The sequence below is a fragment of the Pleurodeles waltl genome, chromosome 1_2, assembly GCF_031143425.1.
Source record: "Pleurodeles waltl isolate 20211129_DDA chromosome 1_2, aPleWal1.hap1.20221129, whole genome shotgun sequence".
In the NCBI taxonomy this organism is placed as follows: domain Eukaryota; kingdom Metazoa; phylum Chordata; class Amphibia; order Caudata; family Salamandridae; genus Pleurodeles; species Pleurodeles waltl.
Genome location: NC_090437.1, coordinates 595,760,655 through 595,777,918, shown reverse-complemented (window position 1 = coordinate 595,777,918; position 17,264 = coordinate 595,760,655). Strand labels below are relative to the sequence as shown.

The following is a 17,264-nucleotide window of genomic DNA, read 5'->3' as shown; positions in this document are numbered from 1 at the left end:
TATATGTCTTAAAGGGTTTCCATGTCTCTTCAAATCAATGCATCTTGCCCGCAACAATGGAGGGCAATGGTTTTATTGATATATGTACCAGAGTTTAGCTTAACATATTCCTAACAGGTGTGGGGTATTTTGTTTCCAGCATTGGGATTGGATCAGCCTACAAACTAACAGGAAACGTGTGATCAGTTTTCCCATGTAAGAATACATGGGGTATATTATATCCTCTCCTGGGTGGCCCAACAACATTAAAATGAGATCTAATGGCAAATATTGCATGACCTGAGAGCAGGACCACCAGACATGTGTCATTGTACCTCTCCCATGGAAACCTCTCCAGCATAGATCAGAACTCCAAGACATAGCTTTGAACCTAGTCTGAGTCAAGTACACCGGGTCAATACTTTATAAACGTCCTCCTTATACTTACTACAAATTGAGATATCTGCAGCTCTCAACCAAATTACCTCCTAATTCTCCTCACTCCAGCTCCATTCAAGTTCTTTCTCACACTTCATCATGTAACAATGCTGAGTTGTTCTGTGGCCTGATGCAAGCGGGGAGGCTTTTTCCAAGTTGAATTACTCCCAATATTATTTCTAATGGGGATCAATCCTTGGCCATCTTGGACCTGTCTCCCAGGTATTTTACCCCAGTGCAATGCCTGTATTAGTTTATAAACATGTTGGTCGGCTTTGTGTTAATTTGTAACACAAACCTGACGAACAGTGATGGGCTGGTAGTCACAATCCAATTCAAATCGTGATTTGCATTGGACTGCAACCCAAAGTAACACAACGCAGCATAATGCGCTGCCTTGCATTTTATATTAAGGAGGCATTCTATAAGTTGTCCATGGGTGCTCCCATGCATCCACCCATGAACTCTTATACAAATCCATATCTACAAGGACTTGTAGACATGGATTTACCCCCTCCCCATGGCAGGTGTAACAAGGAGGATTATTTTCTTCCTCCCTATTTTTTCCTCTTTGCTTGTATGCTGTATTCTGCAGCACATACACAGACGAAATTGCCCAGGAAGGCACCTCTTCATGCACAAAACTTTACAGGCCACAACACAGACACCCTCTGCATTGACACATGACAGCATACAGTGTACCAGAGCTAGGGAGAGAGCAGAACAGATCCACATCTTTCAAGATGTGATACTATTCTGCGTTTTCCCGTTTCACACAACATAGTGTAGAAACTTCACTTGCTGCTCTGTGTTGCATTATTTATTTGTAACTGTAGACCCTGATCCATAGGTGAATTTGATACTACTCTTCATATTCTTCCCAAGTTTTAAGCTTTCCATTATCAAAGAAATCACTTAGCTTGTGCAGGTTTAGGCCTCTTGCCTCCAAGATGTGTGGATCGTGCAGTCCAAGCAGGACGTCTGGATTATGTGTCAAGGGGCACAAGGGTGTGATGGGAATGTAGTTACCATCTTGCTTCTAATCAAATTCACCCATGGCCCAATAATATGTTAATGTGTGTGTGAGTGTGAGTGTGTTTTCATTGACCTGTGACACAAGGGTAGCCATATTAAATGTTGCAGTGGGATGGAGGGCAGATCTTCCTCGTCGTCGAGGACCTCTTATTGCCTGTATGACGTCAGACGGCGTCGCGTGGGCTAGAGTGACGTCCTCGTCGACGTGCAGAGACTAGTAAGAAGATTTCCGTCGAATGCTGGCGCCATGGGAGTATTCATGAGGTGAGGAATCCACAGGTAGTTGTATCCATCAGAAAGACCCTATTCGCTCATGTGCTCATCAGATTTGGCAGCTAAAATGTTTCATGTGATATTTGGGAGACCGAACTTTTATTGAAATTGTTAGAACAGGACGACCTTATCGGTATTACTTGAAGCTAGCTCAACATGCTTCCAGTAATCAAACACTGAAATGTATATTTACAAAACATTTGAGGGGTACTCTGTAGGGTGGATTTGAAACACTTATTTTACCCATGATGTATTTTGTAACAAATGCTGTCCTCTATGCCAGAAAATATGGACTGCCACAACCTAGGTTTTATTTACAAACTCTTTATAGAATGACTGTCCCTCCTTAGGACTTGAAGAATCAGTGCCCGAGATATTACAGAAAACCTATGTTGTTACAACTCCTATGCACATACCTGGGATCAATAGCCTCTTAAAAATACATCATTATTTGTATTAGCAGTTATTATCAACATCATCGCATGAAGAAGAAAGTAGTAAAACGTAACCACTTCGGACTGGGAAGTTTGACTCAAGTAAAGATTTGTTACGTTGCTATTAACAAGCAATGCAGAGGAGGCTATTTTGATATAAAAAGATAAATACATTTGCCGCCTTAGCTAAGATTTCAGAGTCTTTCCTCTTTACATGGAACATTACTGAGAGATCTGGAAGCCGTTCGTGAAAAACCGTGAGGTGCACGTGTTGCGAGAAAGGAAGGCGAAGCACAGGAAATTAGATCTATTAATGGCATTGGGCTCTCTTCTGCAACACCGCATTACTAAGCAACCGGACTCCTCGTCCTGTAATAGAAAGACAGACGTGACCAGACCCACATACAAGAAAATGGCATACAGCGTGGTAAATCATGCTATAGGAACATGGCTCAAGCAGAAAAATCAGACGGGAGCTTAATGGGGATCTCTCATTGGAACTAATTGGAATAATTTCAGTTTCATATGGGAACAAGTACAAAAGGATAAACTACAAATCTAAGGATAAGAACATTGAGTGTCCTTTGTAAATAAGGGTAGAGAGCAAATGCAATGTAAAAAGCTGCTCAGTCCCATAAAACCCCTTCACGACACCCCATAAAACAAATGGCTTCCAACGCCAAGTAAATGACATAAAGTCAAGCATATGGCATCTGTTGCCTGTGCTACCTGTGTGATTCAGAGACTTGCAACGCGTTCCTTCAGTGGTGTATCATGAGCATGTGGTAATGCATGCACTGTGTATGTTTACTGTCGGGCATTACATTCCCATATACAGTACAGAATGAGTTATTGATGGAATTCCAGAATACAGGTTTATCGCTCATACATCTCACCACAGCAATTTTGCATATATAATTTTCACTTTCGAGAGGCAAATTCGTGTGTATTTGGATGTTGACTTTAGTAAGGTGCAGCATACCGCCAAAGCCTTTAGGTGCATATTATAACAGAGAATCCCTGACAGCGATTTTCTTGGAGGAGGTGGGTAGGTCTGTAGTGTCTGTTTTTTGTTTCTTTGCCCAAATAGTGTCTTTCTTGTTGACTGCTAGCGTGCAATTCTGTGGAGAGAATACATGGATGCGTGTATGTCATCTTGGAGGAATGTTTGGCGCAGAGAAGCAATTGTGAATGGCGTGTGTTACTTTTAGGCAGGGTGTCTATGGAATATTGTGGTACGAAGATTCTAGTGTTAATGTTTAGGGAACTGAATTCACGGTACAAGCTAAGGATCCTCTTTAGCTTTGAATGACTTTCTATCCAGATGACTCCAAGTCTCCAAGAATGACATGCTGCAGCCCTTGGCTATTTTTTTTTTTTTTTTTTTTTTACAAATCATTCCTTTTAGGAGTGCAAAGCGAATAATTGAAGTAAATCAAGAACACAAATTTCTGAATGCAGTAAGGTTGTTAAAAGAAACTCCAGGACTGAGGCACTCCAAAGATAAAATCTGGACTGTTTCATTGATCAATCCTGGAACTGGGAAGCTTGAAAGGTCTACAAAATTGCTCAGTATCCTGGTCAAAACAAAAAGTACTTGAGATCGCTTCAGAAGAGAACCCCCTGAATACATGTTTGGTGGATTAAATAGAACACAAAGGTGCAGTTCAAAACCGAATTTAATTACACTGGGTTTATTTTGGTCAGCTCTTTCACACATGACCTATTCACAAGAACAGAGATAGACTTTTGAATTTGCACATAACGTGACCACTGGTGCACAGGCAGCATCTTGTTCTCCCTCCAACCCCCATCACAATTTGAAAGCCTTTGGCTGCTGGAGCCACTGGCAAGGAGGCTGGCTGGCTGCTTCTATCTGACAGATGTATTGCTCGCACTAAAATTTCAGAGTGCATGTACTGGGGCACTAGTGTTCGGTCACAAGGTTACTCACCTTGGCGAGGCCCCTAGATGGGTGCGTGCCAGTGGCGCTAATGTAGTGAGGTTGGTGTCCGAGTAGCGTAGGTGAGGTGGGCCAAGAACAGTAATGCCCGGCCACAAGTACCAGCCTAGTAGGGGTGGGGTGGGGGAGTAAGGATTGGGACTTCCCATGCAACCTCAAGGGGAGAGGTGATAAGGACACTATTGACTAGAGATGGGCAGTCCCACATCCCAGGTTTGTGAGAGGAGCACTAGTGTCCAGAGACTGTCAGTATCGCTGTAAGGGGAAGTGTGACAAGAACACTAGTGGCTGGTGACTGTAAATGCCACTCAGAGGGGAGATGCAATACCAAGAGCGCCAGTGTCAGGTTCTGTCAGTCACACATTTCAGGGAAGTGTGTCAAGAGTGCTAGTATCCAGAGACTGTCAGATTCGCTCCCTGTGGAGTTGTGACAAGGGCCTTGCTGCCATGAGAGAAGGTGTGACAAGGGCACTCACTAGTGCTGGGCATTGTCAGTCCTGTGTGGTGCAGGAGGTAAGGCAATAACACTAGTACCAGAATACTGTCAGTTCTGCTCTCCAGTGAGGATGACAAAGAGCTGAAGTGTTAAACCAACACTTTGCTGTGTGGACTTTCAGTCTTGCAATGAGTGTTACTGTACTGATACACGCCTTTATATTCAGGCTGTATTGTCATTCCATCTTACTCATATTGTTTCAGTGTTTATTGTATTTAGTGTGTGATGTGCATTCACTGCTAGAAGTGCATACATGTCCATTTCTGTAATACCACTACATTTGAAAGACAAACAGCACCAGTGAGTGTATCCCATCTGATGTTGCCGAACCATTTTGATTTGAGTCTCTTTCATGTGTGCCTCTAAGGCTGCACTCCAGATACAGCCTTTGTGTAAGATAATGCTTCTCACAGCAGGTACCACTGAGGCTGGTTCCAACCAGTAGTACCCACAACAAGGGCACAATGAATTGGGAGAATTTTGCACCAGGCTATCATCAGCCTTCCCGAGGCAGCAATCTGAGACACACAAAAAGGCAGGCCTGGCCCAGAAACTTTCTCACATCGAGCAACAGAAACTACAGTCCCATTCCTCACCTATACCATCCACCAAATGGCAGTGTTCAGAAGGAACAAATCAGCAGGAACTTGCTAACAACGTTGTCATGCTCTTTCTAAAGGTGGCCTGGTAGCCCTTCTTTTAGTGCTTAGTTTGTAAAAAAAAAAAAAAAAAGAAGTGCCTGGGCCCTTGTCAGGAGACCACTGCAACTTGCACCACCCATTGCACCCACTAGCGCTGCCAAAGATAGTACTATCACTGCTAGCCATCACACTCCTACAAGTGTGTCAATTCATACTTTGAATACAATTAAAATGACTAATGTATGCTGCCCAAGCTATTCTTATATCTTTGGGTAGCAGGTATAAGTGATTTTAATTGTATATTTAATTATTAAACAACAGCTGTTGTGCTCCTCAAACAATAAGACAAACAGCACCACTATGTAGCAGGAGGCAGTGTTGACAATAATATGCTAGTGCAGGCCACTGAAAACCACTGGCTCAATCTAAGCACTGCCACTTTCTCACTTTAGTGCCTGGGTCTCTACCTTCCAGCCTCAGGAACGCAGGTAGTACACTAACAATCCTCATCCCCATCTTGTACTATGCTAAACCAGGGACATTGAAAAGGATCCCACTTTGATTTTCTAATAAATACAGTGAACTTTAAGGGTGAACATCAGAAGATGTCAGCATTTGCAGAATGTCGTTTTCAATGTTTCCATTATATACCCCATATATTCTCTCATGTTGCTATGATCATGAGGTTACTGCTTTCTTTGAGTGCAGCCTAAAGTTATAGATATTTCTCTATATATGCATCGAGCCATTACTTTGTATTTCCAATGCCTGCCCAGATCAGCTGTCCTTGGTGAAGGGTGGTCTAGGAGTAACCTAGCAGCAGAATGTTTGCCTGACACTATCTCACATGCAAATAATGTTCTTTCTACAGTTTTGTGTTCTCATATTGCATTCTAGCTCAAAAAGCACCCTTTTCATTCCTAAAACCCAGCATGAAAACCTAGACTTAAAACGTCCAATGTTGCCTCTTATTTTTTGTTTTGTCGAATGACCATCTCCTTACGTTCTGTTCTATGCTTTCAGTCACATGTATGTTTGTCTTAAGCTATATTATTGTTAATAGAATATAGATGCAATTACAATACAATAAAAGGTGTAGTATGCTTCCCTCACAATAAACTGTATTTACACACCAATGGTTCTCGTTAATCTTTATGGCAAACACCGGGGCAGAAACTAGCTGGTTAGAATCAACCGAGAAGATATTTATAACAGTACAGCTTTATACTGAGCTCACATTCTGTGTTTAAGCACGGACTGTCAAGCGTGGCTCTGTGTAACAATCCCTTTAGCCACTGTCCTTGCTTTCACCTTTTGTCCTCCACGATTAGATACTATAGGGAAGGGGCGGTTTAGGTGGGGATGTGGGCGGGGTTGCACCGCCCCAACCCGACAGTCTAAAGGGCACCGTGCCCTTGGTATAGTCAAGCAGCATATTTCCGTGTGGTAATTGTAAACAAACTTTAGCTCTCTTTGCTAAAAGAAGTATTACTTCGATACTATGTTTTTAAATAAAGAATTCATTTCTACAATCATGATACCTGAGTCGGTGTCCCGGAATGTATAGTAGGCGGTAACTAAGGGGCGGGGCACTAGCTAAAGAATGCACAGAGCAGAAGGCGATTAGAACGCCCATCTTTAGAGAGATATGTTTAGTATTTATCCATATTGGTCGCCGCTTGACATACGATAACATGGGGAAAAAGCGACGTAATTCTTTACTATGAAAACACTAATGCATGTAATTCGCCTTCAAAATAACTTTATAGGTACTTAAAAACATACTGTTGTATTAAGGGTAAATTGTTATTAGAGGAAATAATGAGGATTATACACGCATTTATATTTTTTAAAGTAATATTTTCCAAACTTACGGTTTAACTTTAATAAATAAATGCGCGACAGGGCAAGGAACGAATACTGAAGTAGTGTTTTCCAAGATGGCGCCATTCGTCGCCACGCATATGGTTTGATTTGTTGGAATCTTTCTGGAAGCGTGCTTGCGCAATAGAGCACAGTGCCGCAGCTGGCCGTTGGAGGCACGCGTGCTGTCAGACTCTCGCTGGCCTTGGTTGTGACATTTCAGAGGAACCGCTCCTGAAGTAACGGCAGCATGTCCGCGCTCTGTAGATCCGCCTGCCTTAGGCTGCTGCCGCTGGCCCGAAGCCCCCTTCCTCGCACCGGTAAGGATACATGTTATAAGTTGGGTGACTGCCTAAACCATATATTTGCGGAATACAGAGGGGAACGTGCAAGTGTGTCTAGGATATAGTTATTGTTTTTCCTTTCTCTTGCTTAAAATATGCATTTTAACGCCCTTTGCTCGAAGTGGACTGGTTGGTATTTTGATTTGGAGAAAGTTGAAAAGAAATTAAACTTTTTGTACCATTTGACAAAAAAAATGTTTTTTACTTGTAAATAGGCAAAATGGCACGTGTGCTGGGGGAGGCAGAGGCGGTCCCTGTGTTATAATACTGTTGTACTAATTTTGAATTTAGAGGTCTGAGGTACATTTTATGTATTTTAAAAAACTTCAGCGCTGTTTTATTGGAATTTCTTGGGTATTCCAGAGTGACATGAGATCAAGGGCCATGTATATTACTGGATGAGGTTGGATTGCCGCTGTGGTTCTCTATATAGTTCTACCTGTCTTATTTGGTCCATTATTTAGTACATTAATTTATTTTTCCCTTAGATAAAAAGTAGTTCCTCCCGCCCAGCTGCCTAGGGTCCCTTTATCATCGTTTGCTTGTGACTAATCTCCGTAGTGGCTGTGCTGGGGTGCCGCCTGCCGTGGCTCTGAGGTGCACTCGGCACTTGACCCGTGACTTTCGCCTCCTGGCTGTCGTTTCTCCATTTGTTCTTTCTTGATAACGACGGAGGTGACCCTTCCCTCTCCCGCAGTGCGCAGACCCTCCTTCCTTGCACCTTCTCCCACTGCAGACCCTGCAGCTTCCAGAGGAATTATATTCGCCAAGCTTCCTAAAAAAAAAAGACATAAAAAAAAAATACAAAAAATCGCAAGCCAGGAGCTTTCCTTCTAGAACGCACTATTGGCCGTAGTTGAACCCACGGTGTATTTAAAAGGAAACATACTTATTTGGTCTGGCCAGACCTAGGAAGGAAGAGAGGCCTTGAGTAAAACACATGCACTGTGCAGACGGATACATCTGAGTTTGCAGCCTTGTCTTACTCTCTAAGGGCTTGAAAGGGGTAGTTGCACTACTGCTTTAATGCGTTTGGTATTTAATGTCTCCGAGTCCACGCTCCACTCAAATACCAGGATTTCTTCACTGTGTAATATTCAGGACTTCTCTACCTTTAGATTATGTATAATATCTCCACAGTGCTGAAACACTCGGTTATTCGAGCTCCTAACATGATCCGATGGCGTTGGCGCGTTATTTGTATAGCGCGGCTATAACCCGAGTGACATTAAGGTACATTAAGTTGTACCTTAACGCACCTCATCAGCTTTTCGTATCTGCGGGTGCTGCTGCCTAATAGCAGTTCTTCGTCCCTTTGTTTTTAGTTGTTCATAATAACAGTTATGCCGCTTTTTGCAGTTGTATGTGAACTACAGGACCCTCTCAATTGTTGGCTGATTTTACATTTCTACATCGAGACAACGACCCACCCATTCCACAATTTCTGCCTTTCCTTCTTTTTTTCTAAGTTAATTTCTTTCAGGTTCACCCATTATCAGAACATTCTCCTTCTCTTTGGTATTCGTTGTTTTCAATCATTTTTCAACAACTTTTCACTATACCATTGCAGTATCTTTCCTTGATTCATGGGTGTTAACATGACCATAAACTCCCCCTTTCTTGCAGTTTGTTCATAACAAATTGATCCTGTTGCCTCGCGTCATAAGATAACTTAACTGACAAGACGAGGCACAGTGCCTTAACACTAACGTATCTGTTAAAGCTTTGTTCTGAGTAAAACATTTGTTTTTCTGTGATATTGCTTATGTGACATAAAGTAAGTAAGTCACTTTTCCAGTAGCTTGTCTATGTATCATCTTTGCTGTGTTCTTTCTCGCTCACCTTGGGTAGAGAGCAAATATATGCTTCAGTTCAGCACCCAAAGCAATTGAGTATATACGTTTTTTCTGTCGGCTGCAGATTTATCTCCTCCTGCTTTTAAATGAACCTGGAACGTTGTCTTCTGTTCCTTCTATTGAATGTTTGGATGTCTGGATGTGGACCGGAAACTTAGCAACCACACCATATTTTGTATGTTTGGAGCTTACTTCAGCTTTGAAAGATGATGTACCACAAGAACTAAACTAAAAACGAACGTAGAAAGCATTTACCTTGTAGACTGTCTGGTATACTTCCTATTTATTCATCCTGCCGCGCTTAACAACGTAGACCAACTTCAGGGTTTACTGTAATATTTGACTTACCACCATAAGTGTGTAGGAGACAGAATGGGGGGGGGGGGCATCGACAGCCTGAATGAAAGCCAAAGCAGGAGCCAAACAATCAACAGATGTATTCAGGCAGCAAATATCATAAGAAATGCCAGACTTTAAAATGGAACTAAAATATTTGTGTCACTGAATTGAGTGACATGTATTGAAAGATATACTTTTTTAAACAAAGAATATCGCCATGTCCTGATGAATGTCCCATGAGTCACTGAAACCGTCAATTTTTCATGGTTTCTATTTGTATTGCCTATATTGTTAATGAACGTGAAGCATGACTATTTTATATTAACTTATATGTGAGGTTTTTGTAGAACACCACATTACTTCAATCAGCTCTCAAGTTGAACTGTTAAGGAAAATGATGCATAGTGAATTAAAGCAGTAGGCAGTGGACAATACAATTTGGTCAAGTGAGGAAGCTGGGATTTGAGTTCAGAATTTCATTGTGCAGTTCAGACAATGTGGGGTTAGATAATCCTCTTTTCTTTTCTGTTTAACACCAGAGGTCAGTGCTTTGTGTTCAGTTTTTGCTATTCAATTAGTATTAGATTGTGGAGTTCAGTAAATAGTTAGCACACCTTAAATCAAACTGATGCTTAACAAACATATGTACTTGTGAATAGTCATAAGATTTAAACTTGTTTGCTTTTTTGAAGTTCTTCAGCAGACGTTGAAGATTAATTACAGGGCAGAACTTGCCTGCGGAAATGATACCGCACGTGGCAAGACTCTCCTGATAAGTGAGGGACATTCTGATGAGGGTGGGGAGAACTAAGGAAAAGACCCATCACAGGAGTAACTCCCCACCCATAAGTTAGAAAACTTAGCCTGAGATCAATTTTATTGGCTTTGAGAAAACTTCTCCAGTCAAATTTATTACTAACGGAAGATAAAATCAATTGCATATACAATAATCAACATCATTTACATCAGCAATTCAAAACATGCACAGAAAATGACTGTATTATCTTACATCTCTAGTGACCTATTCTCCATCTAGAGTCATGTCCCTTCCACCACTGAAGAACTGAATGAGGTCCCTTATCGAATTTAACTCCAGATAAATTCACCTGCTGACCTACACGAGGGGGTCGGCCAGCTAAGAAGTTGAACCACAATGCCAGAGCCAAATGTTATGAGGGATAATCCCCCGCACCTTTTCGGGGAAGGGCTTGGGCATCCACGCTATAACCTGGTCCCTTATTAGAGGAATCATCTACTCAGCTCTCCAAGGAAATGCTGTGGAGTACTCTTGAAGGGCCAGGGACAGTCATGGACGTTCCCACCTCAAAGTACTCCTTGGTCACCAAAGGCCCTCTACCCTGCTTGGTGTAAATAATGAGCCTAATCCAGAATTCGCCTGCCATTCTAGAATGTCTGATGCCAGTGCTTAGGTGACTCCTTGTGGTCAACCTTGAGTCCACCCTACAAAATATGTCCAGACACAATAAAAAAAAAAGTTTGTTTAATTCTCTAATTGGTAGTCCCAGAGACACATTTTTTTATAGGTGACGGTGGGCTGGTGAAAAAGATATCAAGGGCACGATTTTGTGAAACAGCTGCAGGTTGTCCAGTTAATGTAAGAGGCAAAGTTGCAGGTCACCTGGCCTAAATTCGGCTGAACTGTTGCACTGCAGTTGCACCTGGTGCTCCCGTAGTACCCCCTCTCGCCAGTTAGGACAGGAGGCAGATTTCATTGGCCCTTGCGGAGCCTTTTATCTCCCAAAATTCAAAAAGATAACCAAGGTGTTGATTACTCCGTGCCCCCATAATCCTGTTGGGCCCCACACTAGTCAAGAGATGGCTGACAAACAGCAATTCTTAGTAGTGTCCCAACATCCCAGTGACCGTACTTAATTAACAGAACAAACAGATCACAGATCCCCCACAGAATTTGCTCCTCCAGTTACAGTGCTTGAAGGAAACTTAGGCGATGAGCAGTATGGCTTCGGAGAGACATGTCCTGTCGGCCACTGTTTAATCTTCAATTTCCATTTTATAATCTGGAGAGAATATTATCCCTTGCACCTCCTGGTCAGTGTCTGTTGCCCTCCCAGTGCAGCTTCTCCTGCTGCTGCCTCTGCTTTAGACGAACTGAGGGCCTGCCTGACTCTCAGTTCGAGGCCCACCTCCAGCCACAGGCTCCTGCCTGCTCCTTATCCCTGGTGGTCTAGTGGCCATCTGCAAGTAAATATCTTCTCTCTTTTCTCTTGTCTTTTACATCTGTTTCTTTTTCTGTCTCTTTTTCATTTTTCTCTGTCTTGTCTCTTTCTCCCTCCTGTGTTTTTCCCCCTGCTCAGCTGCTGCCCCCGTGGCCCTGCCCCCCCTGCAAATCACTTTTCCCACCCTCCCAGCTGACCAGACCTCCCTCCTCCCTCCCCTTCCTACTTTGCCACAGTACTTCCTGGCACTGAACAAAACTACTGTGTGTCACTATGCTCCTTGTGAAGAGCAGTTTGCTATCACAGTGAAGGCAGCGGACACATGGATGGAGAGAAGGAAGGACATAATTGTAATAAAAAGAAAAGTCTTGGTTAACGCCAGACCTAATTAGGGGCCAAATTCTGAAAGAACATTACAATGGAGCACCCTGGGTAGATGCCTTTGCAATTGTACAGATTTGCGTTATTTCACAAATTCACAAGAACTTGCACAAATAGCAAGGCAACTGTAGTCGTAGAAAATATTTGTGAACTGTATTTCTGATGGATACAACTACCTGTGGATTCCTCACCTCATGAATACTCCCATGGCGCCAGCATTCTACGGAAATCTTCTTACTAGTCTCTGCACGTCGACGAGGACGTCACTGTCTCGCACGCGACGCCGTCTGACGTCATACAGGCAATAAGAGGTCCTCGACGACGTGCGGACGTCAGTTCCCTTTTTTCCGTGCATTCGAAACGGTTATCTTCGAGGGAGCAACTGTTACTCTTGCGGTTACAGTGTATATCTTGCTGCGTACTCTTTCTCTGTGGAAATAATGTCGCAGAGAAAGTCTGGATTTAAGCCTTGTCGTGAGTGTGGAGGCAAGATGTCGGTGACGGATCCTCATTCCGATTGCCTTTGGTGTTTGAGCTCCGACCACGACGTCTCGACTTGTGATTCATGTCAGCACATGAATCCGAAGGCCCTTAAAGAACGTGAGGCGAAGCTGTTTATGGCCAAGTCAAAGGAGAAGCATCACAAGAAGTCTTCTCCAAAACATCGGCGTCATCGAGACTCCCGGCGCCGTAGAGAATCTCGGCGTCATTCAAGGGAGGCTCGTTCCAGGTCTCCGGATCGGCGCCGAAAGACATGGGAGGTCAGCCCCACGGTGACGCCGCATCCTTCGACGCCGTTGCCCTCTCCGGCGTCACCAACTTCGCCTGGACAGGCGTCGGTGATTGAGGTATTGGAGCCTCAAGTGTTTTCTCCGGCGCAGACGCCGAGGCCGGAGTCGGGGTCGCCTCCGAGACAGGCACCCCAGTATCCGGCTTTTCCCACCCCTGGAGCCGATAGTTCCGCATTCTTGAATGCGATGTATGCCATCTTCCAACAGATGGCTCCAGGGGGTGCTCCGGCTGGGCCTTTGGCCTTTTCTTTGGGTGATCCTGCGCCTCTTCGGCCGGCACCCTTTATGCCCTTTCTCCCGTTTGGGAACGTGGGCTCGGCGCCAGTGTCGGCGCCGGTGGCCGCTCCGGTGGCTTCGGAGGGATTGGCCCCAGGGATTTCCATCCCGTCGACGTCGAGATTTCGGCCTGTGACTCCGGTGGGTCCATCTGTTTCAGCTGCTCTTCAGTCGGCACCGAAGTTACCCGTGGCGCCGGATGCGGCGTCGGTGGCTTCGGAAGATCGGCGCCGATCTTCGGCGGAGGCATTGTCGACTCCGCGGATTGAGCAACGACTGCATTCAAGGAGGCGTGCTCTCCGGGTACTAGAAGAGCAGGAGTACCAACGAGCCCTAGAGGAAGGAGAGCTAGAGGACTCGGGTGATGGGCTGCGTGGACTGGAGTCGGCCAGTGGGCTGGACACTTCCCCTGAGTGGGACCTTTCGTCCCCGGGGGAATATACTGAGGAAGCTGCTTCCTTTCATACAGTGGTACGGAAGGCAGCTAGTTTTTTGGACCTGCCTTTGCCGGTGGTGGAGGCAAAACAGAACCTTTTGACGGAGGTGTTGCATCCGACCTCAGCCGCGGCGGAGCCTCTGCTACCTTTTAATGACGCTCTGCTGGATCCGGTTTTAGAGGTGTGGAAGAGGCCGGCATCTTCCCCAGCAGTTCACAGAGCCGTGGCCAGGAGGTATCGGACGGCTCCAACTGATCCTGGTTTCCTATCTAGGCACCCTACGCCGGAGAGCTTGGTAGTGCATTCCTCCTGTTCGTCCAAGTCAGCGCCTGGTTCTTTCCCGACGGTGCCTGGGGACAGAGACTCAAAAAAGCTAGAGGCGCAGTCGAAGAAGATTTTTTCGTCCTGCAGTCTGGCGTTAAAGGCCACTAATGCGACCTGTATCCTGGGGAGGTATATTCATGCTCTGATGGATGACATCTCCTCTTCGTTTACAGAGCTTCCCCAGGGTCTTTTGGATCTTGTCTCTGATGCCCAGGCTGCTGCGACTCAAATTATCCAGACGGGACTGGATACCACCGACTCGGTAGCCAGAGCAATGGGCACAACTGTGGTGGAAAGGAGACAGGCCTGGCTCCGTAACTCGGGCTTTTCGGCAGATGTACAGTCCACATTGTTGGATCTCCCGTTTGATGGGGACAAACTGTTTGGGGCTAAGGCTGATTCGGCCTTGGAACGTTTTAAGGAGAGCAGGGCCACGGCTAAGTCGTTGGGACTCCAAGCTCCTTCTTCCACGGCCTCTTCCAGATTCTTCAGGAGGTTTCGTGGATTTGGGCGTGGCTCTTCCTCCTCTTCCTTTCGGGGAAGATATCAGCAACCTGCCTCTTCCCACCCCTATAGATCTTTTAGGGGGAGGGGTAGAGTCCGCACCAGGGGAGCCTCTCAGCAGCACTCTGCCTCTTCCTCATCCTCTGGCGGGGTGCAGCAGGGGAAGCAGCCTTAGACTTCCACCGTTTCCCACTCACTCCTCTCCTGTAGGGGGAAGATTACAGCATTTTCTCACCAAATGGGAGACTGTTACGTCGGACACTTGGGTTCTCAGTGTTGTGGGAAAAGGCTACACCCTTCCCTTTCGGGAGTTTCCGCCCCTCATCCCGCCCCGCCCTTCGTATTGTTCACAAGAACACCTCCTGTTGCTAGAACAGGAGTTAGAAGTCCTCCTTTTAAAGGGCGCGGTGGAGTTGGTCCCGGAGCAGGAAAGGGGTCAAGGAGTTTACTCAAGGTATTTCCTGATTCCCAAGAAGGATGGTCGTTTGAGACCAATTCTGGACCTGAGGATCTTGAATTGGTTCCTCAAGCAGGAAAAGTTCAAGATGCTGACCCTAGCACAGGTGCTTTTGGCGTTGAACATGGAAGACTGGATGGTGTCTGTCGACTTGCAGGATGCTTACTTTCATATCCCGATACTCAAGTCACACAGGAAGTATCTCCGGTTTGTGGTGGGATCGCAACACTACCAGTTTGCGGTCCTTCCGTTTGGTCTTACTTCAGCACCTCGAGTCTTCACGAAGGTGATGTCGGTGGTTGCGGCAGAGCTCAGAAGGAAGGGGATAGCAGTATTCCCTTACTTGGACGATTGGTTGATCAAAGCCAAGTCCCCGGAGCTTGTGTTGCGTCATCTGCAGTCAACAACCCAGTTGTTGTTCGACCTGGGCTTTTCGGTGAACGAGCCCAAATCTCACCTGGAGCCCTCTCAGCGCCTCCTGTTCATAGGGGCAGTACTGGATACGACATTGGGTCGGGCCTTTCCTCCGCCTCAGCGGATTCAAGATATTCAGGATTTGGTTCCAATGTTTCGAAATGGAGCGGTAGTTCCAGTCCTCAAGGTCCTTCGTCTGCTCGGTCTTTTTGCCTCCTGCATTCTGTTGGTCACGCATGCTCGCTGGCACATGAGGGCTCTTCAGTGGTGCCTCCGAAGGCAGTGGTCTCAACACAGAGGGGATCTAGAGGGTACTGTCAAGATCTCCAGAGATGCTGCTGTGGATTTGAAGTGGTGGATTGCAAGCAACAATCTTTCACAAGGAAAACCGTTCCAGCAGTCGCCACCAGTGGCCACAGTCATAACGGATGCTTCCACTCTAGGGTGGGGAGCTCATCTGGGGGATCTGGAGATCAAAGGTCTTTGGTCTCCAGAGGAACAGATTTTTCACATCAATCTGTTAGAGTTACGGGCTGTACGTCTGGCTCTCAAGGCCTTCCTCCCTTCCCTTCGTGGTCAGTCGGTACAGGTCCTAACGGACAATACTACCACGATGTGGTACATAAACAAGCAGGGAGGAGTGGGGTCGTACCTTCTCTGCAGAGAAGCTCTTCGACTATGGTCCTGGGCAAAGGACCATCGGATTTGCTTGATAGCAAACCATCTGGCCGGAGTCTTGAACGTGCGTGCGGACAGTCTCAGTCGCCACTTCTCGGCAGACCACGAGTGGCGTCTCCATCCAGATCAAGTCCGTTTAATCTTCCAGAAGTGGGGGTTTCCTCGGGTAGATCTGTTCGCCACTCGAGAGAACGCGCATTGTCCGTTGTTCTGCAGCCTTCAGTATCCGATGCAGGAAGCATTGGGGGACGCGTTTCAAATGACCTGGTGCGGCCAGTTGCTTTACGCGTTTCCTCCCATACCCTTGATTCCTCGAGTATTGAGGAAGATTCGCCAAGACCGGGCTCTAGTAATTTTAATAGCTCCGGATTGGCCAAGGAGGGTGTGGTACTCCGACCTTCTCCAACTCTCAACGTGCCCGCCGCTCCGTCTCCCTTTCAGGGCAGACCTCCTCTCACAGTCGCAGGGGCAGGTTCTACACCCCAACCTCCAGAGTCTGCACCTACATGCCTGGAGATTGAACGGGGCAACCTGAGTTCCTTCTCTCTCCCGCCTGAGGTAGTGGATGTTATATTAGCGGCCAGGCGACACTCCACTAAATCTATCTACGCTAATAGGTGGTCTAAATTTGTTGCGTGGTGTGGAGAGAGGCAGATTGATCCTTTACATGCTCATCTATCGGACGTTTTGTCTTTTGCTCTATCTCTGGCGCAGAAAGGTTGTGCAGTGGCTACCATTAAAGGTTATTTATCGGCCTTGTCAGCCTTCATATGTCTTCCAGACCAACCATCTTTATTTAAATCCCCTATTGTTATCAGATTCTTGAAAGGTCTTCTAAATCAATATCCTCCAAAGCCATTCGTTATGCCGCAATGGGATTTGTCCTTAGTCCTGACTTTCCTTATGGGGTCCCCTTTTGAACCTATGCATTCTTGCCCCTTGAGGTATTTGGTTTTAAAAACAGTCTTCCTGATAGCTATAACATCAGCAAGGAGAGTGAGTGAGTTGCAGGCCTTATCAGTAAAACCCCCTTATACAACTTTTTATGGGGATAAGGTGGTGTTGAGGACCAAGGCTGCTTTCCTCCCGAAGGTTGTTTCACCCTTCCATTTGGCTCAGGCAATTACTTTGTCCACGTTCTAT

At 45.6% G+C, this 17,264-nt stretch overlaps 1 protein-coding gene across 1 annotated transcript in view; it reads left to right on the top strand.

Moving 5' to 3' along the window:
* Positions 1-7,259: 7,259 nt before the first annotated feature.
* MGARP (mitochondria localized glutamic acid rich protein) overlaps positions 7,260-17,264 on the top strand; it is a 225,394-nt gene continuing 215,389 nt past the window's right edge. Inside the window, exon 1 of the mRNA XM_069234174.1 lies at positions 7,260-7,442. Coding sequence (XP_069090275.1) covers positions 7,373-7,442 — 70 coding nt within the window. The 5' untranslated portion in view covers positions 7,260-7,372. The remainder of the gene's footprint in view (positions 7,443-17,264) is intronic.